The sequence below is a fragment of the Salvelinus alpinus genome, chromosome 6 (assembly GCF_045679555.1).
Source record: "Salvelinus alpinus chromosome 6, SLU_Salpinus.1, whole genome shotgun sequence".
NCBI lineage: Eukaryota > Metazoa > Chordata > Actinopteri > Salmoniformes > Salmonidae > Salvelinus > Salvelinus alpinus.
The window spans coordinates 61186075-61211392 of NC_092091.1; the positions used below are offsets into that span (position 1 = coordinate 61186075).

The 25318-nt window shown below is 44.0% G+C and overlaps 2 protein-coding genes and 1 long non-coding RNA gene across 4 annotated transcripts; 2 read left to right on the plus strand and 1 right to left on the minus strand.

The window, feature by feature from the left end:
* The first annotated feature begins 866 nt into the window (after positions 1 to 866).
* On the plus strand, positions 867 to 14796 carry LOC139577608 (uncharacterized). Of its 2 annotated transcripts, XM_071404742.1 has the most exons (7): positions 867 to 1407; positions 1781 to 1911; positions 2096 to 2263; positions 5935 to 6099; positions 10330 to 10441; positions 11487 to 11614; positions 13698 to 14796. In XM_071404742.1, the coding sequence occupies exons 1-7, from the start codon at positions 1125 to 1127 to the stop codon at positions 14610 to 14612; spliced, it is 1902 nt and encodes a 633-aa protein (XP_071260843.1). In that variant the 5' UTR covers positions 867 to 1124; the 3' UTR covers positions 14613 to 14796. The 2 variants fall into 2 exon arrangements, with proteins under 2 accessions (XP_071260843.1, XP_071260844.1); XM_071404743.1 differs by lacking the exon at positions 13698 to 14796 and having other exon boundaries at positions 11487 to 13405.
* On the minus strand, positions 11299 to 16368 carry LOC139577615 (uncharacterized). Its single transcript, XR_011675347.1, has 2 exons — positions 16245 to 16368; positions 11299 to 11660 (listed from the first exon to the last, which is right to left on the minus strand). It is a non-coding gene; the product is annotated as an uncharacterized lncRNA (long non-coding RNA).
* LOC139577611 (uncharacterized) lies at positions 16330 to 23919 on the plus strand. The gene is made up of 6 exons (XM_071404748.1): positions 16330 to 16612; positions 17052 to 17176; positions 17375 to 17551; positions 19309 to 19470; positions 19836 to 19947; positions 20088 to 23919. Exons 1-6 carry the CDS (start codon positions 16330 to 16332, stop codon positions 20954 to 20956), a joined length of 1728 nt encoding a protein of 575 aa, XP_071260849.1. The 3' UTR covers positions 20957 to 23919.
* Positions 23920 to 25318: the final 1399 nt, after the last annotated feature.

Sequence of the window (25318 nt, forward strand, 5' to 3'; positions counted from 1 at the left end):
ACCAGATACTGACTGGTTTTCTGAACAATTCCCTACTTTGTTCTAAAAGGTATCTGTGACCAATAGATGCATCTGTATTCCCAGTCATGTGCAAGCCATAGATTAGGGCCTAATTTATTTATTTCAATTGACTGATTTCCTAATATGAAGTGTAACTCATATTTTTATTCAGTGTATATGGAATAAAGTATTTATATTATTTTGTACTCTATTCTTACTAACACTCTGTTCTTTCTAAACAAATCTGCTCTCAGCTTAAAAGATACTGATCATAGGAGATTTGATGTAATGTAATAAGCAGTACCGCATTTCAAAGGACAGCACGCATACCTTTTTAATTTAACCACACCCTTTGCGCTATGGCGTCATGTCGCCAACCAATAAGATCCTTTCTATTAAGTAAAGCAGAGGCCAAGAGATTAATAAGAACATTGGTAAAAAATAAAAAATAACTATTGGCAAGAGTTGTGGAACAGGGAGGGAAAAGGAAGACACGTAAAAGATCCAGGAAAATGTGGGGGAGGTCCGAGAGAGAAGGGAGGAAGATGGAACTGGGACACACAAGGCTTAACAGCACTTTGAAATCAGGGAAACATCCGACTGGGAAGTGTGATCAATGCCAGGAGATGGAGACAGTGGAACACATTCTATTTCAGTGCCAGGAATATGGGAGGGAAAGGGACAGTTTGTTATTAGTATCAAGGAATAATGGTATTGAACAGCCAAGTTTAATTGAATTGTTAAGGAAACCTTAAGGTGATATTGTATTTAATTATGTATTCCGATAGGAGGAATGGTTTAATTTTGTAGAGTTTAATTTGAGATTTTCTCCATCTCTGGTCCACAGTCCAGTAGGTGGCGGTAATGCATCACTAAAGCTGGTTGTCAAACGCGATGTACAAACCACTGAAGAAGAAGGGTAAACAGAAGTGACCAAGAACAATTTCCACTTTAGAGTTTTTGTTGTTATTTAGACGTTTATTAACACCGTGGAAATCTACATTTGACTAATTTAACTGCATAGCATCACATACTTACCCCAGGAAGTTTTTAATTCGCGTTGGGGAAAGGACTTGGTTGATAGATCTGTTATTTAGGTGACTAACGTTAGCTAGCTGCTAACAATGGCTAACTGTATGGTTTTTCACACTCAAATCGCCTCCATTATGGAGGTGCTAGCGAATGCAGCCGTGGCAGAGGTCTGCAAACTCGTAGATGACGACTATGCAGTGTTTCGTTTGGAAATAACTCAAAGCCAGAAAGAAAACAGGGGATTGCGGAGGAAACTACAGCTACTGGAACTGAAGGTGGCACGGGAGCGCGCAGAGAGGACAACGCGAGAGCGCGTCCTCGCCAGTCGTCCCAGTAGTGTCAAGATCCTCGACCGATACAGAGGAATGGCAAGAGGTACATTTTTCTGAAGGTTCAGGCTGCGGGGCCTGTCGACATCTGCACATGTGTGACTTTAGATGCGTTAACAACAAGTTAACCAGAATTGGGTCTTGGTCAGTTTTGGTATAGTATGCAATAATTCCACTGATTACTTAACTAACTTGCAGAAAGACACTAATTTTCTAACCAGATTCTTGATCTACTGCATTTCCTATTAATTGAAAACAATATGAAGCATGTAACAGTCAATCCATCTATAAATAGTATATCAAGAAGTTATGCTTAGTGTTACCTTACATTCTTAACAATTCTAGTGTCAAAACTGTACAATATAGCGTTGAGCATTGACGGTACCTAACCACCTCTTTTCCTCCAATCACTCTCTCAGGTGAAGGACATCTCACTGGAGGCCACAGGAGCTTTGTGAAGCCAGCGGGACACAATACATGGAGAGATGACCAGCCAATTACTGTTGATGAGGGGAGTGGGACCTCAAACCAGCACGTTATCGTGATAGAGGTTAGTGTAATAATATTACATCAAAATTACAGTACATCAAATGTGGCCAGTTTATTTCAGAAAGGCTCCCCTCAGCTATTCACTTGCTTACATGTACATCTTCATTTATCTGCCTGTGAGACTTCACTATGCCATTGTTATCCTGTTCAACTCATGTACCGGTAATAACCTCTTCTTGTGTCAGTCTGCAGATGCCGAGGCTGCAGGTCCTGGGGTCAAGCAGGAGAGGTCTGAAGGAGAGGAGGACCCACGGCACAGCAGAGACATCCCGGCTGGAGTGCCCCCTGTGGCCACAGAGGACCCCACCACCACCACCGCTGCGCAGTCCAGAACCCGATACAGCATCACGGAGGTCAGTGGAACGCCGAACGCCGTCCTCAAGTCAGAGACAGACACCGAGACTTTAACTGTAACACAAATGCTCTTACACACAGGATCTGACCGCAGGTCAGACCCAGAGAGACTGGGGCTTGGGAGACTGGGCTGTCCTCCTGCTCCCGGCTCAGAGTACTTATCGGTATTACACCAGAGCCAGAGGCCTGTTCATTCCCGTGGGGATGGTGATGGTGATGCGTTAGACGCTGGTGTTGATGATCCATCTTGTTCTTACACTACAGAGATGGACCCTGGCAACATATCCTTGGGTTTAGAGACACAGACTGATTGGTTTAGAGGGGACTGGAACCGGCGCAGTAATAGTGTATACTCTGAAGGGTGCCTAGATAAGAAAGGGGAGGTTATAGTCATAGATGAGGTGACTGTGAAAGTGGAGGGTGACGCTCCTCTGACATGGAATGCAGACGAGACTCATTTAGGAGAAGGACACTCACAGTGCAGCACCAATGACTTCTTAGACTACAGGGAAAGCTTAGAGACAAATCTAAATGTCGCAACCCACTCCCCTTTACACAAACTCAGGGATCGCGACCCAGTGTCCATGTCGATTGCACCTTCCGATTCACATGGCCATGTCCTTTTCGATCAGGTATTGAACTCAAACGACAGGGCTACAGCCCAGGCTCAGGGAGGGGCAGCCACATCAGGCAATAATAAAGAGAAACGGTTCCTCTGCATGTTCTGTAAGAAAGGCTTCAGCTGCACCCAGAAGTTGGAGATCCACCAGAGGGTCCACACAGGGGAGAAACCATTTAGCTGTACCCAGTGTCACATGTGCTTCGCCCAGGCTGGCAACCTGAAGAGGCACCAAAGGGTCCACACAGGGGAGAAACCCTACAGCTGCCCCCAGTGTGAAAAGAGGTTCTCCCACCAGCACCAACTGAAGATGCACCTGAAGGTCCACACGGGAGAGAGGCCGTTTGCCTGTAATCACTGTGGGAAGAGGTTCTCGGAGAGGAGCTACCTCAGGATACACCAAAAGAAAAACCATGCCACTCAATAACATAGAAAGAAACCATTCCACTTGATAGACGTACAAAGGAAACAACAGTAGTGGGTCAATTTGTGCAACAGCTAAACGTGAGGCTCAACTTCTCTGCGGTTTTGGTACCGTACGTACCACGTAGCAGCGTGAAGTGCACAGATACTTTGAAGTGCACAGATACATGCACAGATACTTTGTGACTGTGAGAGCAATGTCTTGCATCACGCTCATTTCAATTTCTGCAGTGCTGCTTGTGGCAACCTCATAACGCTGAGTCTTCCTTTAAAGACTAAGGTTAATTTTCATTGTTGTCAGCAGAAAAGATCCACAGATGCATTTGGAATAATGAGAGTAACAGATTTCAGTGTTGAATATTCCTGGGTAGAACATTGCATCAACACGTGTGATATATAAGGCATATATAAGCCTAATGAGTCTCTTACATAGTGTTTGTACTGTGTAGGCTATATGATGTTCACAAATGCCTGTTTCATTACTTCCATTCAACTACTTCATTTTTTGCCCAAGACACTTTTCATGAGGAAATGAATGCAGTTCATCAAGTTCATGCAGATTTCTAGTTGAGACGTGTGTATGTGTGGTTTTCATATGGTGTATTTAAAACTTGTTTATGGTTAATAAACACGAAATGGGACTTTTCATTCTAAGACTTTCATTGAGACTCTCTTTAGTATACATCACATCTGATCTCACCCTATTCTGCATACACCCAACAGTGCTTTATAACCAATATACACTTACTAAAAAGGCTGTGACGGTCATGGAATTTTGGATGAAGGTAATTGGCCTGCCACATTTTTTAAGGCACACTTTTTCTCCTCTCCTTTGCTCCTGGCTGCATGTTCTGCATAGAAATAGAATGAATAGAACAGGCGTCCCCATTCAAGTCAATGATGGTATAATACAACTCCATTCAAGTCAATGATGGCGTAATAGAACATGTTGCTTGTTTCAGCAAGGAGCTACAAAGTGTTATTGCCTTGTTAAGAGTCCATGTTACAGCAGAAAGGGACTCAACCACACGAATGCCCGACCGTCCCATCTTCAGTCCGCTGTTCGTTCCACAATTATATATATATATATACACACACACACTGAACAGAAATACAAACGCAACATGTAAAGTGTTGGTCCCATGTTTCATGAGCTGAAATAAAAGATTCCAGAAATGTTCCATATCCACAAAAAGCTTTTTCTCTAAAATGTTGTGCACATCCCTGTTAGTGAGCGTTCCTCCTTTTCCAAGATAATCCATCCACCGGACAGTTGTGGCATATCAAGAAGCTGATTAAACAGCATGATCCTTACACTGGTGCACCTTGTGCTGGGGACAATAAAAGGACACTCTAAAATGTGGAGTTTGGTTACACAACACAATGCCACAGATGTCTCAAGTTGAGGGAGCATGCAATTGGCATGCTGACTGCAGGAATGTCCACCACCGCTGTTACCAGAGAACTGAATGTTCATTTCTCTACCAACGTTGGTTTAGAGAATTTGGCAGTACGTCCAACCGGCCTCACAACCGCAGACCACTTGTATGGCGTTGTGTGGGCGAGTAGTTTGCTGATGTCAACGTTGTGAACAGAGTGCCCCATGGTGACGGTGGGGTCATGATATGGGCAGGCATACGCTACAGACAACGAAGACAATTGCATTTTAGCCACATCTTATTTATGTCCACCATGATGGGTTTAACAACAATGAAGTCATTCTGTTACAACAGTATAGGACTCAAACATAGTGGGGAAGGGTAAACACTCCATGTTGAACGTGTGTTTATTATCCATGTGTACGTACCTGAGGTGTATCCTACGAATCAGGTTTGAGGAGTTAGTGAGGTAACTTTGATCAACTCTTAGTTCAACTCGGGATAACCAGTCACCTTTTAGTCAGGTACATTTCTATGGCAACGAATCCTTCAGAACTAACCTGCTTCCGGGCAGGCTAACTCAGGGCTAACTCCATTTATCCTGAATGAAGTGTCTGAGCTGCGAGTTGAGAACTAATTAATTCAGATTACCTCCCTCTCGCAAAGACTGCATCATCACCCCTTCATTTGAGTAAGAAGATTTAAATATTTTATTGAATCAAACGGTTTTTTGCGTGTTAAAAAAAGAGTAACATGTTAAAATACCTGTGACATTATTTAGTAATGACAGAATGCATTTGAAACTTCACAGCACAGTAAAACTTCTGTTTGAAAAAAGACGGCATTAAGGCTAAGTAATAAAATGACGACGGCACTTCTAAAATCCACATTTCACACCATATCGTGCTGGATTTGCAAGATAACATTTTCCTTCGTTTGATTTTGGCATAAAATCTAAATGTGGCACTGACTTTCCCATGGATTGATGTTTTAGCATTGTCTCGATGAAGAGTTCGGCGTTCGACTAGCCATGAGCGACATTCACGTGCACTTACAAGCCTGCTAGAGTTAGCGGCGCGCGGATGGATGGATGGATGCGCAATATCCACCGCCGTAGTACTGATGAAGCCTGAGCTGGAATGTGAAGCTGGTTAGCTTTAGAAAACCCTGAGTAGATCTAGCTGGCTTCGTATGATACACCTCTGAGGGAGTGTATGTCTGGTTAATCTGCATCACTTGTCTCTTCCAGGATGAGGAGGATCCAGAAGTGCTGTTGGTGAAGGTGGAGGGGTATGAGGAGGGTCTGGGGAACCCTGAGAGGACCATGGTCATGGAGGACAACCAGACTACACCTCCTCCTGAACCCACAGAGGAACCAGCTGAGCAGCACAGGACCACACACAGTCTCACTGAGGTGAGCCCACTGAACTACTGTCTGAATGGTATTAGTTCAGGGCCTGTATCCACAAAGCCTCTCAGAGCAGGAGTGCCGATCTAGGATCAGTTTTACCTTTTAGATCGTAATGAATAAAGATTATGTAGACAGGTGGGGACCTGATCCTCGATCAGCACTACTCTGAGACTCTTTGTTGAGCCTGTATCAATAAAGCGTCTCCGTGTAGAAAATTGGTCGTACGTGCTAAGAGACATTTTACTGTTATGGGTAAAAATAAAAGCTATGCATGAAACCTCTCTAGTCATATGAATCCCACCCAGCCGACAAACATTTAGGACACCTCATGAGATGTCCTAACCAGTTAAGCGTTATCAGCAGGTGTCTTGATAATAGGAAAAGGCAGTGAGTCAAGGGTTCCTGCTCCATAGACAGGCAATTGCTTTAGAGTTGTTAATTTTGTTTGTTGATTTTTCTATATGATCAATCCATACATGATCTAGACTTACATGCAACAGTATCTCTTGTGCTTTTGACAATGATTTCACATGATATGCCTAAAGATGATTTAATTACCTACATTATGTTATTTCAAGTTATCCCTTTGGAGATTAACATCAAGCTGCTCAAAAATATGCCTGAGCCTTTAATGGAGGGAGCACTTGTGTTTGATAGTGTCAATCACTCGAGACTGACACTTTTTTGGGCTAATTGAGAATTGAGATGATCAGAGCGCACTTGTATCCCAATTGGAACTAGTCAATATTCTAAAACCAGTGCTTAATTTGAGGAACAGGATCCGGCATCTCTCCGTTTTGGACTGTTTTGTTCCAGAACCTTGAAGAGGAGTGAGACAATATTCCACAAATCAATCAATCAACAGCCTGATCAACTCTATGCAAAGGAGATGTGTTGCAAAGTTTATTCATGCCAACATATTAAGCAAGAATTATGTCATGACTCTCCTGACAGTGGATCAAAGGACCCGTCAGCTAGGCAAATGTTTGAAGATAGCCAGACCCCCTCTCTCCCACAGAAGAGGGGAAGGGGGGCTGTGCCGGTCTTGACACCTTAACACTGTCGTAAATTTAAGCAGGAGGGAACTTTCCCTCTCTGGCTTTCAGTATCCACCAAAGAAAGGCCTTTGTCCACAGAAGACCTTTTGGCCGCCGCCAAAAACTCGATTGGCCAAAGAGTGAACTTTGGAACAATAATCATAAGATAAGAATGGTCGGCGGGGATCTAAAGAATAATCATATTGTTTATTAGTTTGTGATGTCATTAAGGATGGTATAACAAAGTAACAGTAAATCTGAAAGTGTAAGCATTCTGTATCAACTTTACATCTAAATGTTGTATAAAATATATGATTACATATGAGAATACTTGTGAATATAGCAATGGGATTTTAGCCTTCTAAATGAGAATTGTTTTCATATAAACTTGTGCCCAGTCAGTAAGCACACCCAAGTGAGCACAGACATTGTGTCTGCGTGATGGAACGCCCCCTTTTTACCCGAGGATAAAAGCCTTGGTAACGAAATGTACATTATGCCGAGTTGTTGCTGGCGTGTAAAGTGGTCGGGAGCCTGAACCTGAATAATCAATCTTGAGACCAAGTAGACGGACGGTGAGCCGGACGTTACGAATGGTTGAAACTACCAGACCAGACAGCGTTGAGCGGTGGCTACACGGCTGAAAATGGTGAGACCAGTACATTGACGGGTTACTACTGGCGTGTAAAGTGGTTGGGAGCTGAACCCTGAATAATCAACCATTGAGACCATAAGACGTGAGACCGTGGTCCACATGTTGAAATAGTTAGAAACTCTCAACCTAAACACAAGATGAGAAGATAACCTCCACTACGCGACCAGAAACATTCACAATCTGCAGCTGTGCATGTAAAGGTGGTCCTAGAACTTTGACTAAAGACACGCGGTTGGAAGGAAGAAACCCCATCCCAGACGATCGTTGGTACTTCTGAAGTATCTGATCTAACAACCACTCCACTACCAGATAAGCTCTACAAAGGACATTGTGACCTCTGGTGGACAAACCAGAGTCTTATATCCCTCGACAACTTCACCATAGGACCCATCGAGTTCAACAGAGATAGACGACGATCAAGGACAGCTATGCGTAAATATATTGCATTTCTAATCTGAATGAGCGGTAGTCAGGGTGCTAGGTATTCGTATTTCCGTGAGCATAGCTTCCAAATGTAACAATGATAGTTGACTCTCCCTTTCCCTCTCTTTCCATCCCTCCATCTTTTATAACCAAACGGTAATGCTTTTGTTAGTCCACTAGGGACCTGTTTTCATTGTATTACGTTAGTAATCAATAACCTATACCGTGTGTGTTTGTTTATGTATGTGTTATTATTTAGTTAGTAAATAAATAATTAAGCCAATTTGTGTATTGCTGATTCATCAATAAGGTTAGGGTTCTTGCAGATATCAAGGAGTATGCGACTGTCACATGTGCTCCTTCTCCGGCCTCTAGGTCACCAGGCTGCTCGTTGTGGCGCACACCTGCCACCATCATTATGCGCACCTGCACATCTTCAGACTCACCTAGACTCCATCACCTCCCTGATTACCTTCCCTATATGTGTCACTCCCTTTGGTTCCTTACCCAGGTGTTTTCCTTACCCAGTTTTTGTTTCTATTCCAGTGTCATGTTTGTGTTTCTTGTTTTGTATTTAGTTGCATTTATTTACTAAAACACTCACTCCCTGAACTTGCTTCCCGATTCTCAGCGCACTCGTTACATAAACACGCCTCACCTAAGGGAAGCATCAGGGAGTGTTTTTTGTGTCAGGTGGAATGATGTTGGGTCCGGGAGCCTCTACGGGCTCCTCAGCCGGTTTGCCGGGCTTCTCAGCCGGTTTGCGGGGCTCAGCCAGCTCGCCGGGCTCCCCTCCCTCCTCGCCGGGCTCCCCTGCCTCCTCGCCGGGCTCCCCTGCCTCAGCCGGTCTGTCGGGTTCCCGCGACCCAGCCGGCAACAGGTACCCGCGCATCAGCAGGGGTGACTGGTCCGCTCCTGATCGCTGGGATCGTCCCTTGAGTTGGCGTTCTGCGGCTGGAGCCGAACGGGGAGGGGAGGGGGTACATCGGGGAGGGGGTACTGTCACGTGTGCTCCCTCTCCGGCCTCTAGGTCACCAGGCTGCTCGTTATGGCGCACACCTGTCACCATCGTTACGCGGAACTTCAGACTCAACTGGACTCCATCACCTCCCTGATTACCTTCACTATATGTCATTCCCTTTGGTTCCTTACCCAGGCGTTTTTGTTTCTGTTCCAGTGTCATGTCTGTGCATTGTTTGTGTTTCTTGTCTTGTATTTAGTTGCGTTTATTTAATAAATCACTCACTCCCTGAACTTGCTTCCCGACTCTCAGCGCACTCGTTACAGTGACATTCAGAATGAGACTGATGAGGTAATGATTAATAAACGGCTGTTATTGATATATAGATATCTTTAGAGTTTAAGTCGGGAGATAGTAACTCGTTAAACAACTTTTCCCATGGTGCCCCAAATTCCTAATGAGTTAATGGTTACATGATTAATTTAATTGAGTAACAATTAAACATAGTTATTTGATTCAATAAATAACAGTCATCACATTAATGATAGTTACGTCACGACAATTAAGAGTAGGCAAAGTGATTGCGTCAGCCGGAAATTATACCAAACATTTTACATTTGCAACATTTGATGTACAGTCACATTCACCGTGGTTTTCTGAAGCTTGCTATAGAGTTCAAAACTGGCGATGCCTCATCACGATCGTTTCAAATGATGGGGAATAAGCATCGTCAATAAGCATCATCACTATCTTTCCTTTGCGGTAACTCAAACTGTCGTGATTACCAGCTGAGAAACTTTTATGAGTTTATTTTACTCCTGGCTCAGAGTTTGTCTGGGCAGTGTCTTAACATCATCCTTAAACCTACTCTGAGATGTTTTCTGTTGTTGTTGTCTTAAAACAGGTTTTAACAGGAGTCCTAAGACCTTTTCTGAGATGGTTTGTGGATAAGGCCCTGTTCTTGATACATTTTGTCTTAAGTGTGGGACCATGCCTTTGAATGATCAAACAATTAATGAGTCAAGTAATCAAATCAACTAACATGTTTACATAGTACTCATAACAATCCCTCATTGCCCAATCAGAAGATGCTCCATAGCAGGGTGCTCACATCAGATTTCTTGATCCAACATCCTCTCACTCTGTATCTCTTACAGTCAGTAGACATGGAGAATGGGAAGCCTGATCTGCTGCTAGTCAAAGAGGAGACGATAGAGGACGGACCAGAGAGCATTAACCTGCTGAGTGGACTAAAGATGGGAGAGCAAGGTAAGGAAGACATACAGTTTATTAGGTAAACCACCCCATTCACAAAATGGTTTGCTCCTACAGACAGTGATTCACGTGGCCGTGGCTTGCTATATAAAGCAGGTAGACAGGCACCGAGGCATTCAGTTACGGTTTGATTGAACGTTAGAATGGGAAAAATGAGTGACTTAAGTGTGGTATGATTGTCAGGCCAGGTGCGCCGGTTCCAGTATCTCAGAAACATCCGGCCTCCTGGGCTTTTCACGCACAACATTGTCTAGGGTTTACTGAGAATGTGCGACAAAGAAAAAACAGCCAATCAGTGGTAGTCCTGTGGGTGAAAAAACGGCTTGTCGAGGGAGAACGTCAAGAATCGTGCAAGCTAGCAGGCAAAAAATGCTGCAGTACAACAGTGCTGTGCAGAACGGCATCTCGGAACGCACAACAGGCTATTACAGCAGATTACCACACCAGGTTCCACTCCTATCAGCTAAAAACAAGAAGCGGCTCCAGTGGGCATGCGATCACCTACACTGGACAATTGAGGAGTGAAAAAACATTGGCTGGTCCGCCGATTCCCGGTTCCTGTTGCGTCAGGATTTGGCGTAGGCAGCATGAATCCAGGGCCCCATACTGCCTGGTGTCAATTGTACAGGCTGGTGTTGTAATGGGGTAGGGAATGTTTTCCTGGCACGTTAGGTCCCTTGATGCCAATTAAGCAATGTTTGTACGCCACAGCGTATCTGTAGCTGTTCTGGAGGAAGAGGTGGGTCCAACCCGGTACTAAATGGGTGCACCTAATAAACTGGCCAATGAGTATATAGCCTACATATAGGAATAGATCTTCAATGGGAATAGTAATGCGCCTTTTAAAAATATTTGTTTATATATCGTTTATTCGCCGTTAGTCAGCACCTCCTCTCAAAATATGTTTTCTGGGTGTGCTGCAGCTCATGTTTTTTATTCTACATAATGTATGAACTTGACCAGGTAATTGACTCAAACGCCATATGTAGAGTTTTCTCTGCCATGTTTGTAAAGTCTATTTTCTAACCTCTTCCTTCAGGTGGTTGGCTGGAGGCTAACAGAGGAGACTGGCCGACCATCTTGGATTCCCAGACCCAGACGGGTGCAGCCAAGGGCCCAGGGGACGACATCACTGAGCAGGCCAGGACCAGAGGCGACATAGTGGAGGTCAGTGGATGGGACAGCGTTCTCAACTCTGGGCTGGTGAACAACCCTGTTAACCACAACCAGAAACAGACAGTTGAACACAGAACAACAACCAAACTTAATCTCCATGACAACAGACTGGCTGAGACCAGGGCGAGGCGTAGATTTGGAGGTGTCCGTAAGCGGCAGGAGAGAACAGACTCCGACTTGGCTAGCGATGCTCCGTCCTGCTCCTATAGTTGTGATTCAGAGAGACTGATGGCATCTCAGGTTAACCCCCTAACAGGTGCTGCCTTCAGCCTGCCTTCTATAGGATCTATCAACTGGAACATGGACCCTGGGACAACACAGACACTCCCTGGCCGTCCTCCTCACACTCTCCTAATGTTAAACCAGACCTCAGACAATGCCAGTGCCTCAACACTAAATTGCTACACAAGCCCATTGACAAATTACAGCAGTAGAGATGGAATCTGTGGGAAACCCTTTAGTTTCCCCAAACAGGTAGAGATTCACACAGGGGAGAAACCGTTTGGCTGCCAACTGTGCCGGGCCAGTTTTTCACACTTGTTCAACCTGAAGAGGCACCAAAGGGTCCACACAGGGGAGAAACCCTTCAATTGCCCCCAGTGTGAGAAGAGGTTCTCCCACCAGCACCAGCTGAAGATGCACCTGAAGGTCCACACGGGAGAGAGGCCGTTTGCCTGTACACACTGCGGGAAGAGGTTCTCAGAGAGGAGCTACCTCAGGATACACCAGAAGAAAATGCACACAGCCCATGTATAGAGTATAGTGACTTGTAATGTAGTACTAGTTAGTTTGTAGTTAGTTATGTTGGTTTAGGATGTAGTAGGAAACTGGATGAGGTGAACTGTGGAAAGAATGATTATGATGTGGCAGAGTAGATGATATGGTGATGGTTGGTGTGATGGTGTCTGTAAAAATGATTCACTAATGAAAAGTGACAACCATGTCCTGTTGTTTTATAATGAGATGATAGTGCCTTAATTCAGGTTTATTTGACATGAAGCAATGTGTAAATATGTTCATATTTAGTTATTTTTGTGTTTTTAATATTTACTTTATCAGCTCTTTTGTTTTTGATAACATCAAGTTTTTTATTGCAAATGTCAAGCACTTTAGAGCCAAGGATTTGCAGATCGACTGACAGGTTAACACTTTTAGGCTTAGCCAGCTTTTGTTTGAAAAATGCATCCGGACACAGTACAATCTTTTTGGTTTCACCTGGTATGCTAATTCCAGATCCTTTGAGAACAAATTTCAGTCGTCGCCTGAAGCGTGAGAGGAATGGGAGACAAAGGAATCCAACAGTGCTGAGGCAGAGGGCTCGTAAAGAGGACGACTGGCTACTATTCTGAACTGTGTGTGGTGCGCTTTCTGGCGCCCAGAGCTGCTGAAGCATCAGCCAAGTGGGTGTTACACAGAGTGGATGAGGGGAAAGGCTTACCCTTTACAAGATCATCAGCAGACACCATTCTCTGACCAGCTCTCTCTGATCAAGCCATGAACTGACCCTCTCCATCTTCAGAGGATGCCGCTTTCAAAGACTTGGTTGACCCGTCATGATATATTGCGTGGTTGTTTTTTTGCTCTTGAAGCGCTTTGAGATTCTATGAAAAGTGCTCTAGAAATGTAATACATTATTATTAATGCTGAACCTTTTACAAAGTATTCTAAAATGAATTGCGTCAAAGCGATGTGTACCAGATTTACAGAAAAGTAAATATAGTGAAGTTATTCTACTCATCACATGTATTGTTTTGTGCAATAAAAGTAATGTACTTCACGTTATGTGAGTGTATGACCATTTTGTTGAAATTAAATACCAAATTGACTGTGATTGACTTGGTTATTTTTTTAATCATTTCAGGGACTGAGTTTCCCTTATGTCAGTCGAATCAACACATTTGGATTTTTTTTTTTACTCCAATGGCTTCATATTGTTAGGTACTTGAATCACAGTGTTAGAGATGGGCTTGACTGTGGTTAACATTTTATAATATCATGTCTTGTTTCTGTGTCTACAGTAAAGAGTTTCTTATATAAACCTTTACATGTTCTTCTGTTCAATTTGTGTTTACAGTCTGCAGTCCATGAGGACCTGCTGATATCCGGTGTTGCTGGCGGGAGAGACTGGACCTCTGAAGCGGCTGGTCACAAACCCTGGCCCCAGATTAGAACTCTGGATCAGGAGCCATCGCTCTTCCTTCCCGAGTCAGAACCAGGACCGAACAGTGAGGGACAGACACTCCAGCACAATCAGTGGACAGGGGGATTGAACAACCTCAGTCCTGGTGGTCATCAGAGAGACAGAGGCTCCAGTCAGGGATCCAGCCTGCAGCCCAGACTTTTCTCTTCACAGTCTCAGTGCAGGGATGAAGCAGGGCCTGATAGAGATAGACCCTCCTGTTCCTATGATACAAACCCCACAGTATCCATGATGAACAGAGCAGGTCACCCTGGGCTTCAGCCTTCACACAGAGTGGTGGGAGACCCCCCTGGTGGGAGTCTAACAGGAAGTCTGTCTTCTCCTTCAGGATCTTGTATAATGCCTGGTGACTGGGTTCATAGAAAGCCTGGGTCTAGCCTTCCTCAGTTACCTCAGGGTTACCCCACCAATACAGACAGGGTCAGGATGGGTGTTCACAACGATAGGTACCTAGCCTATAACACAGCACACAATCCCAACAACACCCAAACAATGGCTAGAGGTCAAGGAGGGAGCTCAAAGACTAACCACCTGAGGGTGACTCCTGCTTCTACCTCCTCTGGTGTCATTGGGTCACAACGTGGGAGGCTGAGCGTTAGGACAGACGCTGATAAGCCGTACGCCTGCCCCACGTGTGGGAGGCGCTTTGCTAAGGTGAAATATGTCAAGCAGCACCAGACCGTTCACACCAATGAGAGGCCCTTCAAGTGCAAACTATGTTACAAGAGCTTCTCCCGCCTGAGTAACCTTATCAGACATAGGAGTGTTCACAACGAGGAGAAATCGTAGCAGTGTGGCTTGAGACATACACAGGGAACCATTTTTTTGCTGAAATATTAAAGTTATGTAAAGTAGTGCCTGGCTGTATATCATATTTTACTATATACCGGTATTGATGCATGGACTGGTTTGAGTTTTTACTTTGTATAACGGTGTTTCAATGTTTGGTTTGATAAACGTGTTAAGCCACTCTGTTGAGTGTAATGTCCGTTTATAGTTTATTCCGTTTGCTACTTGAGTTGTCTCCCTCAACTTCCACACACCAAGTCCTGCACTCGGTGACACTTAATGAGAGCATTGCTGCTACCACGAGTCACAACCACTTACAGTGACAGTCTGCGTGGTCAATGCTGCAGCGCATTCTATAATTGCACTATTAGTTTGTATCTTACTGACTGCAAACAGTTATTTTGTATTTTCTTAGCAAGCTGTGGCTAAAATAAATCGTTTTAGCTAATGCTAATCGCTAGCGAAATGTACCTAGTCAGAGCAAACGTAGCTATCTAGCTAATACAGCCTGATACCTGGTGTAGGCCTAGGTCAGCATGTTTGTGCAACGGTATATCCTAAATCAGAGAGGAATAGACAAAGCATAAATATTTTATCTACATCCAAGCTACAGTAATAGAAAACATTTAATGTAACATTAATTAGGGTTCAATGGGAAACACTGATTCCTACCCTGTCACAATAACCCCTCCCTGGCTTTTTCATTCGTTATGTCAACCACTGCATTCAGTGACCACTATATTCCAGCTTTTGTTGACGTTTCATTAAACAGTTTAAAACCATCAGAATGGACAAAGCCCCATTTAAAAAGGGGCTGCAGGGTAGCGTTGGACTAGTAACCGAAAGGTTGCAAGTTCGAATTCCCGAGCAGACAAGGTACAAATCTGTCGTTCTGCCCCTGAACAAGGCATTTAACCCACTGTTCCTAGGCCGTCATTGAAAATAAGAATTTGTTCTTTAACTGACTTGCCTATTTAAAAATTAAACACTTAAAAGCCCCCCCATAATAAGTGATAAAATGTTAATGACAAATCATGTCCTATTTATACGTTTCCATCTTATTTGTTTGTCATTTAGAATTAAACATTTTCTTCGAACCGATAGGTTTCTGTTCTTGCCACCGATAGGATCTAGCCAACCATTCTTTTAAGGCAATTTACTGCTTTGAGTTTGAAATGGTTTTCACTAGATTCCACAAACACAAAGTCAAAATTGTCTCTATCATAAAAATGCCTGAAAACGTGCTTTTGGTCTTAATTTAAGGTTAGGCATAATGTTAGCGTTGTGGTTAGGTTGAAAATCAAATGTTAAGAGAAATAGGCAGCTTTCAACCATAATTATGACTTTGAAGCTGTGTACGCTAGTGAAGACCCCTTGAAATATACTAATTGTGAATAGGTTTGATGTGTAACGTAATAAGCATTACCGTATGTCAATGAACAGCACGCATACCTTTTTCATTTTGCCACACCCTTTGAGCTATGACGCCAACCAATAATATCCTTTCTCTTCAGTGAAACGAAAGTAAACAGTGACCAAGAACACAATACATTGTTTTTAATTGATAGACGTTTATTAACGACATGGAACTCAAAATTTGACTAATTTAATTGCCCCGCATCACATACTTACCCCATGTAGTCTTTCATTCGCGTTGGAGACAGGACTTGGTTGATAAGGGTTATCTAGGTAAGGCTAGCTACTTTACCTGCTAACAATGGCTAACTGTATGGTTTTTCACACTCAAATAGCCTCCATCATGGAAGTGCTAGCGAATGCAGCCGTGACAGATATCTGTAAACTCGTAGACGACGACTATGCAGTGTTTCGTTTGGAAATAACTCAAAGCCAGAAAGAAAACAGGGCATTGCGGAGGAAACTACAGCTACTGGAAATGAAGATGGCACGGGAGCGCGCAGAGAGGACAACGAGAGAGCGCGTTCTCGCCAGTCGTCCCAGTAGTGTCAAGATCCTCGACCGATACAGAGGAATGGCAAAAGGTACTTTTTGCAGAAGACTGCGGGGCCTGTCGCCCGGTTCCCTTCAGCACTTACGTTCCGATGTGTTACCCAGAACTGGGTCTCGGTCAGTTTTGGGATAGTAGGCAATACTTCCCCTGATTACTAAGCGATTTTGCACCATTTTTTGTATTTTACCAGCAGGCAGATCAATTAAGAACAAATTATTCTTGCACAAAGACAAACACTATTCTAACCAGATTCTTGATTTAATGAATTTCATATTACTTTATACAATTAAATAATGTTTTGCATGGAACATAATACATTGATCGATAAATATAATATCAAGAAGTTATGACAAGTGTTACCTTACATCCTTGCCAATTGTAGACGGCCAATAGTGTACAATATAATGTTGAGCATTTATAGTACATAACTTAACCACCCCTTTCCCCCCCAATTACTCTCTTACATGAAGGACATCTCACTGGAGGCAACAGGAGCTTTGTGAAGCCAGCAGGACACAACGCGTGGAGAGATGACCAACCCATATCTATAGATGAGGGGAGTGGAACCTCAACCCAGCATGTTATCGTGATAGAGGTTAGTGTCATAGTGTGACATAAAACATTTAAGGACAGCAAATGTGGCGTGTTTGTTTAAAAGCTCCCCTCAGCTATTCACTGTCTTACATGTACATCCTTATTTATCTGCCATAGGGGAGCTTATGAGACTTCCCTATGACATTGTTATCCAATTCAACTCATGTACTGATAATAACCTCCTCTGTTCTTGTGTCAGTCTGCAGATGCAGAGGCTGCAGGTCCTGGGGTCAAGCTGGAGAGGTCTGAAGGAGAGGAGGACCCACGGCACAGCAGAGACATCCAGACTGGAGCAGCGGCTGGAGTAGTGCCCCCTGTAGTTAGGAAAGACCTTGCTGCCGCGCCCCAGGCCAGGACACGACGCAGCATCACAGAGGTCAGTTCAACGCCATCCTCGAGACAGACCCAGAGACTAACTTTAATACACAGGCTCTTACACACAGAATCTGACCACAGATCAGACCCAGAGAGATTGGGGCCGGGGAGACTGGGCTGTCCTCCTGCTCCTGGCTCAGAGTATTTACCGCTATTTCACCAAAGCCAGAGGACGGTTCATTCCCATGGAGATGGTGATGGTGACGATCTGTCTTGTTCTGACACTACAAAGATGGACCCTGGCAACATATCCTTAGGTTTAGAGCAGAGATGGGCAACTGCCGGCCAGCATATCAATTTCCAAAAACGGATAAATAAAATAAAAAATGCTAACTCAGTCTGGGTCTCAACTTAATGTTGCGATTTAGAATACACAAGATGCAATTTCGAAATTTGGTTGTGCATCAGCAGTTTCTCTTATGTCAGTCACTGACAGCCGCTCAATCAGCCAATGTCAGCTGACATTTTTAAGAGTGGACTAAGATTGGTAAATTACTCCAGCCAGCTATCTAAACGTGTAGCAATCATGGTCAAATTACCGTCCAGGGGGCCCCCATTGATTTTGTTAGTCACGTTCAATCGGATATCATATTAAAAACTGCAAACATTTCTCTCCACCCTATGGCAAAATGAGTAGAATTGCATGAAATTAGTTATACAATTGCAAAATCTTCTCTCCACCCCATCGCAAAATGTGTAGAGTCAGGGATCGAGACCCAGTGTCCACGTCAATGGTACCTTCCACAGCCCTGTCGTCTTCATTTCGATATTGAACTACAATTTTCATTGTTGTCAGCTGAAAAGTAAGATTTCAGTGTTGAATATTCATGGATAAAATGTTGCATCCAGGTATTGTGTGATGTATATAAAACATTAGGAACACCTTTGCACCCCCTTTTGCCCTCAGAACAGCCTAAATTTGTCTGGGCATGGACTCTACAAGGTGTCGAACAGGGCGTTGGCCCATGTTGACCACAGTTGTGTCAAGTTGGCCGGTTGTCCTTTTGGTGGTGGACCATTCTTGATACACATGGAAAACTGTTGAGCATGAAAAACCCAGCAGCATTGCAGTTCTTGACACTTAAACTGGTGCGCCTGGCACCTACTGTCATACCCCGTTCAAAGGGACTTAAGTATTTTGTCTTGCCTATTCACACTCTGAATGGCTCACATACACTATCCATGTCTCAGTTGTCTCAGAGCATACGATTCCTTCTTTAACCTGTCCCCTCCCCTTTATCTACACTGATTGAAAGGGATTGAAACAAGTGACGTCAATAAGGGATCAGACTGACCAGGTGAACGCTATGATCCCTTATTGACGTCACATGTTAAATACACTTCAATCAGTATAGATCAAGTGGAGGAGGCAAGTTAAAGACATTCATAAACACTCTTTAGTGTCCATCACATCTGATCTCACCCTATTCTGCATACAGCTGACAGCGCTTTATAACCAATATACACTTACTAAATATACCCACACATACCCACACACTAACACCTACTGTACACGTCAAAATAGTTTTGTCAGGTTTGTATGATGATTTTTGACTTTTGACTTATCATAGCTGACTTATTTTAACTCACAACATCATATTTATGTCCTCCTTGATGGGTTTAACAACAATTAAGTAATTCTGTAACTACAGTATAGGACTCAAACATAGTGGGGATGGGTAAACACTCCATGTTGAAAGTGTTTACGTACCTGAGGGAGTGTATGTCTGTGTACTCTGTATCACTTATCTCTTCCAGGAGGAGGGTCCAGAGGTGTTGCTGGTGAAGGAGGAGGGGTGTGAGGAGGATCTGGGGAACCCTGAGGGGACCATGTTCATGGAGGACAACCAGACTACACCTCCTCCTGAACCCACAGAGGAACCAGCTGAGCAGCACTGGACCACACACAGTCTCACTGAGGTGAGCCCACTGTGAACTACTGTCTGATGGTATTAGGTCAGGAGTGCTGATCTAGGATCAGTTTAGCCTTTTAGATAATGATGAATAAGGCTATGTAGATGGGTGGGGAACTGATCCTGTATCAGCACTCCTACTCTGAGACTCTTTGTGGATACGGGCCCAGGTCTTCAGTAATTTAGTCTTAAGTGTGGGACAATGCCTTTTGAATTATCAAACCATTAAAGAGTGTCAAGTAATCAAATCAACTAACACGTTTGCATAGTACTCATATCAATCCCTCATTGCCCAATCAGAAGATGCTCCATAGCAGGGTGCTCCTATCAGATTTCTTGATCCAACATCCTCTCACTCTGTATCTCTTACAGTCAGTAGATATGGAGGATGGGAAGCCTGATCTGCTGCTGGTCAAAGAGGAGACAATGGAAGATGAACCAGAGAGCATTGACCTGCTGAGTGGACTAAAGATGGGGGAGCAAGGTAAGGGAGAAATACATATAACCTACATACAGTAATAGATCTTCAATGGGAATAGTGATACACCTGGCTACTATTTTATATTTTTCTTCATTCATAAAATTCAATCAATACAACTTATGTTTACATACAAAAACATACAGGTGGTTGGGCGGAGGCTAAAAGTGGAGACTGGGCATCCATCTTGGATTCCCAGACCGGTGCAGCCAAGAGCTCAGGGGACAACATCACTGAGCAGGCCAGGACCAGAGGTGACATAGTGGAGTCCAGTGGATGGTACAGCATCCTCAACTCTGGGCTGGGGAACAACACTGTTAACCATAACCAGAAACAGACAGTCGAACACAAAACAACAACCAAACTTAGTCTCCATGACAACAGACTGTCTGAGACCAGGACGAGGCGTAGATTTTGTCAGTGGGGACGGGGAGGTATTGGAATGCGGCAGGACAGAACAGACACAGACTCGGCTAGCGAGGCTCCATCCTGCTCCTATAGTTGTGATTCAGAGAGACTGATGGCACCTCAGCTTAACCCCCTAACAGTTGCTGCCTTCAGCCTGCCTTCTATAGGATCTATCAACTGGAACATGGACCCTGCGACAACACAGACACTACCTGGCCTTCGTCCTCCTCACAGTCTCCTAATGTTAAACCAGACCTCAGACAATGCCAGTGCCTCAACACTAAATGGCAACACAAGCCCATTGACAAATGACAGTAGTAGTAATGCTATCAGTAGATCCAGTGGCAAAGAGAAGCGCTTTCCGTGTCCATTCTGTGGGATAGCCTTCAGTTTCCCCAAACAGGTGGAGATCCACCAGAGGATGCACACAAAACCGTTTGGCTGCCACCTGTGCCGGGCCAGTTTCTCTGACTCATCCAACCTGAAGAGACACCAGAGAGTCCACACAGGGGAGAAACCGTACAGCTGCCTCCAGTGTGAGAAGAGATTCTCCCACCGGCACCATCTGAAGAATCACCTGAAGGTCCACACGGGAGAGAGGCCGTAGGCACTGTGGTAAGAGGTTCTCAGAGAGGAGCTACCTCAGGATACACCAGCAGAAAATGCACACGGCCCATGTATAGAGTATAGTGACATGTAATGTAGTACTAATTTGTTTGTAGTTAATTCTGTTGGTTTTGGATGTATTAGGGAACTGGATGAGGTGAACTGAGGAAATAATGAGTATGATGAGGCAGAGTAGTGAAGATGATGAACCTTTTACAGAGTATTCTAAAATGTATTTTATCAAAGCGAGGGTACCAGATGTACAGAAAAGATATAGTGATAACAGTGAGAAGTTATTCTACTTGTCATAGATCGTTTTTTCAAGTAGGGAAGAGTAGAGTAAGTTGAACCATTTTTTACATTCAGCATCACTCTGTCAAGGCAAATATAGTATTATTTTTAACAAATATATCTACATATACCCTGAAGAAAAATATAAATGCAACATGTAAAAGTGTTGTTCCCATGTTTCATGAGTTGAAATAAAACATGTTTCGGGGGACGCATGACTCGACTATCGCCTCTCCCAAGCCCGTTGGGGAGTTGCAGCGATGAGACAAGATCGTAATTGAAATTGAGAGATGAAGGGGGTAAAAATAAATAAAAATACACATGTGCACCTTGTGCAGGGGACAATAAAAGGCCACTTTAAAATGTGCAGTTTTGTCACACAACACAATGCCACAGATGTCTCAAGTTTTGAGGGAGCGTGTAATTGGCATGCTGACTGCAGGAATGTCCACCAGAGCTGTTGCCATTGAATGTTAATTTCTCTACCGTAAGCTGCCTCTGTTGTTTTTGTGAATTTGTCAGAATGTCCAGCCGGCCTCGCAACCGCAGACCACGTGTATAGCGTCCTGTGGGCAAGCGGTTTCTGATGTCAATGTTGTGAACAGAGTGCCCCATGGTGGCAGTGGGGTTATGGTATGGGCAGGCATAAGCTATGGACAACAACACAATTGCATTTTATTGATGGCAATATGAATACAAAGAGATACCGTGAAGGTATCCGTGACCAAACATCTGTATTTCCTGTCATGTGAAATCCATAGATTAGGGCCTAATGAATTTTTCAATTGACTGATTTCCTTATATGAACTGTAACTTTATGAAATTGTTGCATGTTGCATTTATATTTTTGTTCAGTATATTTCAGGATGTTGTGTATCTCTGGAAATAATCTGAATTTATTTAAACATTACATTTTTGAAAACATAACTTGTCGAAAAAAAGTGGTCTCGTGGCACAACTTACAGTGCCTTGCAAAAGTATTCATCCCCCTTGGCGTTTTTCCTATTTTGTTGCATTACAATCTGTAATTTAAATTGATTTTTATTTGGATTTCATGTAACGGACATACACAATAGTCCAAATTGGTGAAGTGAAATGAAAAAAATACCTTGTTTCAAAAAAGTTTATTTTTATTTTTTTTAAATACGGGAAAGTGGTGCGTGCATATGTATTCACCCCCTTTGCTATGAAGCCCCTAAACAAGATCTGGTGCAACCAATTACTTTCAGAAGTCACATAATTAGTTAAATAAAGTCCACCTGTGTGCAACCTAAGTGTCACATGATCTGTCACATGATCTCAGTATATATACACCTGTTCTGAAAGGTCCCAGAGTCTGCAACACCACCAAGCAAGCGGCACCATGAAGACGAAGGAGCTCTCCAAACAGGTCAGGGACAAAGTTGTGGAGAAGTACAGATCAGGGTTGGGTTATAAAAAAATATCAGAAACTTTGAACATCCCACAAATCCATTATTAAAAAATGGAAAGAATATATCACCACAACAAACCTGCCAAGAGAGGGCCGCCCATCAACTCACAGACCAGGCAAGGAGGGCATTAATCAGAGAGGCAACAAAGAGACCAAAGATAACCCTGAAGGCGCTGCAAAGCTCCACAGCGGAGATTGGAGTATCGGTCCATAGTATCACTTTAAGCCGTACACTCAACAGAGCTGGACTTAACGGAAGAGTGGCCATAAAAAAAGCCATTGCTTAAAGAAAAAAATAAGCAAACACGTTTGGTGTTCGCCAAAAGGCATGTGGGAGACTCCCCAAACATATGGAAGAAGGTACTCTGGTCCGATGAGACTAAAATGTAGCTTTTTGGCCATCAAGGAAAACACGATGTCTGGTGCAAACCCAACAGCTCTCATCACCCCGAGAACACCATCCCCACAGTGAAGCATGGTGGTGGCAGCATCATGCTGTGGGGATGTTTTTCCCATCGGCAGGGACTGGGAAACTGGTCAGAATTGAAGGAATACAGGGAAATTCTTGAGGGAAATCTGTTTCAGTCTTCCAGAGATTTGAGACTGGGACGGAGGTTCATCTTCCAGCAGGACAATGACCCTAAGCATACTGCTAAAGCAACACGAGTGGTTTAAGGGGAAACATTTAATGTCTTGGAATGGCCTAGTCAAAGCCTAGACCTCAATCCAATTGAGAATCTGTGGTATGACTTAAAGATTGCTGTATACCAGCGGAACCCATCCAACTTGAAGGAGCTGGAGCAGTTTTTCTTTGAAGAAGGGGTAAAAATCCCAGTGGCTAGATGTGCCAAGCTTATAGAGACATACCCCAAGAGACTTGCAGCTATAATTGCTGCAAAAGGTGGCTCCTCAAAGTATTGACTTTGGGGGGGGGGTGAATAGTTATGCACGCTCAAGTTTTCTGTTTTTTTGTCTTATTTCTTGTTTGTTTCATAATATTTATTTTTTTAGCATCTTCAAAGTGGTAGGCATGTTGTGTAAATCAAATAATACAAACCCCCCAAAAATCAATTTTAATTCCAGGTTGTAAGGCAACAAAATAGGAAAAATGCTAAGGGGGTGAATACTGTCGCAAGCCACTGTACTCCGGGGTATGGGGTAAGTTGAGCGGCGGGACAGAGTAAGCCATACATTTTTGTTCTGTACCATCATTATTTACCAAAAAATAAATAAATAAATTCAACACAATTGCTTTTTGGTATTTTAATTATTTTAAGCATCTTTTAACACAAGCTTAACACCTAATATAGTGCCCTCCAAGCTCATCACTAAGCTAAGGACCCTGCGACTGAACACCTTCCTCTGCAACTGGATCCTGGACTTCCTGACAGGCCGCCCCCAGGTGGTGAGGGTAGACAACACATCCATCACACTGATAATTAACACGGGGGCCCCACAAGGGTGCGTCCTCAGCCCCCTCCTGTACTACCTCTATACCCACTACTGCGTGGCACAGTTCCAACTGCATCATCAAGTTCGTTGACGACACGACAGTAGTAGGCCTGATTACCAACAATGATGAGATGGCCTACAATAGAGGAGGTAGGCACTCTGATGGCGTGGTGCCAGGTAAACAACCTCTCCCTCAACATCAGCAAAACAAAGGAGCTCATTGTAGACTTCAGGAGGAGCCAGGCTGGACACACCCCCATCCTCATCAATGGGACCGCCGTGGAGACGGTCAAAAATGTTAAGTTTCTCGGCGTGCACATCTCTGAGAACCTGAAATGGTCAAACCACACAGACACTGTGGTGAAGAAAGCAAGAGAACGACTCTTTAACCTCAGGCGGCTGAAGAAATTCTGCCTGTCCCAGAGGGCCCTTGAAGTGTTCTACAAGAGCATATTGTCGGGCTGCATCACAGCCTGGTACGGCAACTCCACCCCCGCTGACCGCAAGGCTCTACAGAAGGTGGTACGCTCAGCTGAACACAACATTGGGTTCACATTGCCTGTCCTCCAGGATACCTACAACACCAGGTGTCGCAGGAAGGCCAAGAAGATCATCAAGGACCTCAGCCACCCAAGCCATGCCCTGTTCTCCACGCTTCCATCACTCAGACGTGGGCAGTATGGCAAAAACTGTCAGATTGGTCGATAGCTTCTACACCCAGACCATCAGGCTGCTGAATAGTAATGCCTAGTAACTGAGTTCATAAGAAGCCTAGAGTTGGACCTAGGTCTAGCCTTCCTCGGTTACCTTATTTTTACCCCACCAATAGAGATCGTGTTAGGATGGGCATTCACCACAAGAGGTACCTAGCCTATAACACAGCACACAATCCTAACGACACCCAAACAATGGCTAGAGGTCAAGGAGGGAGCTCAAAGACTAACCACCTGAGGGTGGTGACTCCTGCTTCTACCTCCTCTGGTGTCATTGGGTCACAATGTGGGAAGCCGTGCGTTAGGACAGACGCGGATAAGCGCTTCACGGAGGCAACTTATGTGAAGAGGCACCAGATCGTTCACACCAAGGAGAGGCAAATCAAGTGCAATTTATGTCACAAGAGCTTCTCCTTTCTGAGTTACCTAATCAGACCTAGGAGTGTCCACAATGGGGAGAAATCAGAGTGGCTGA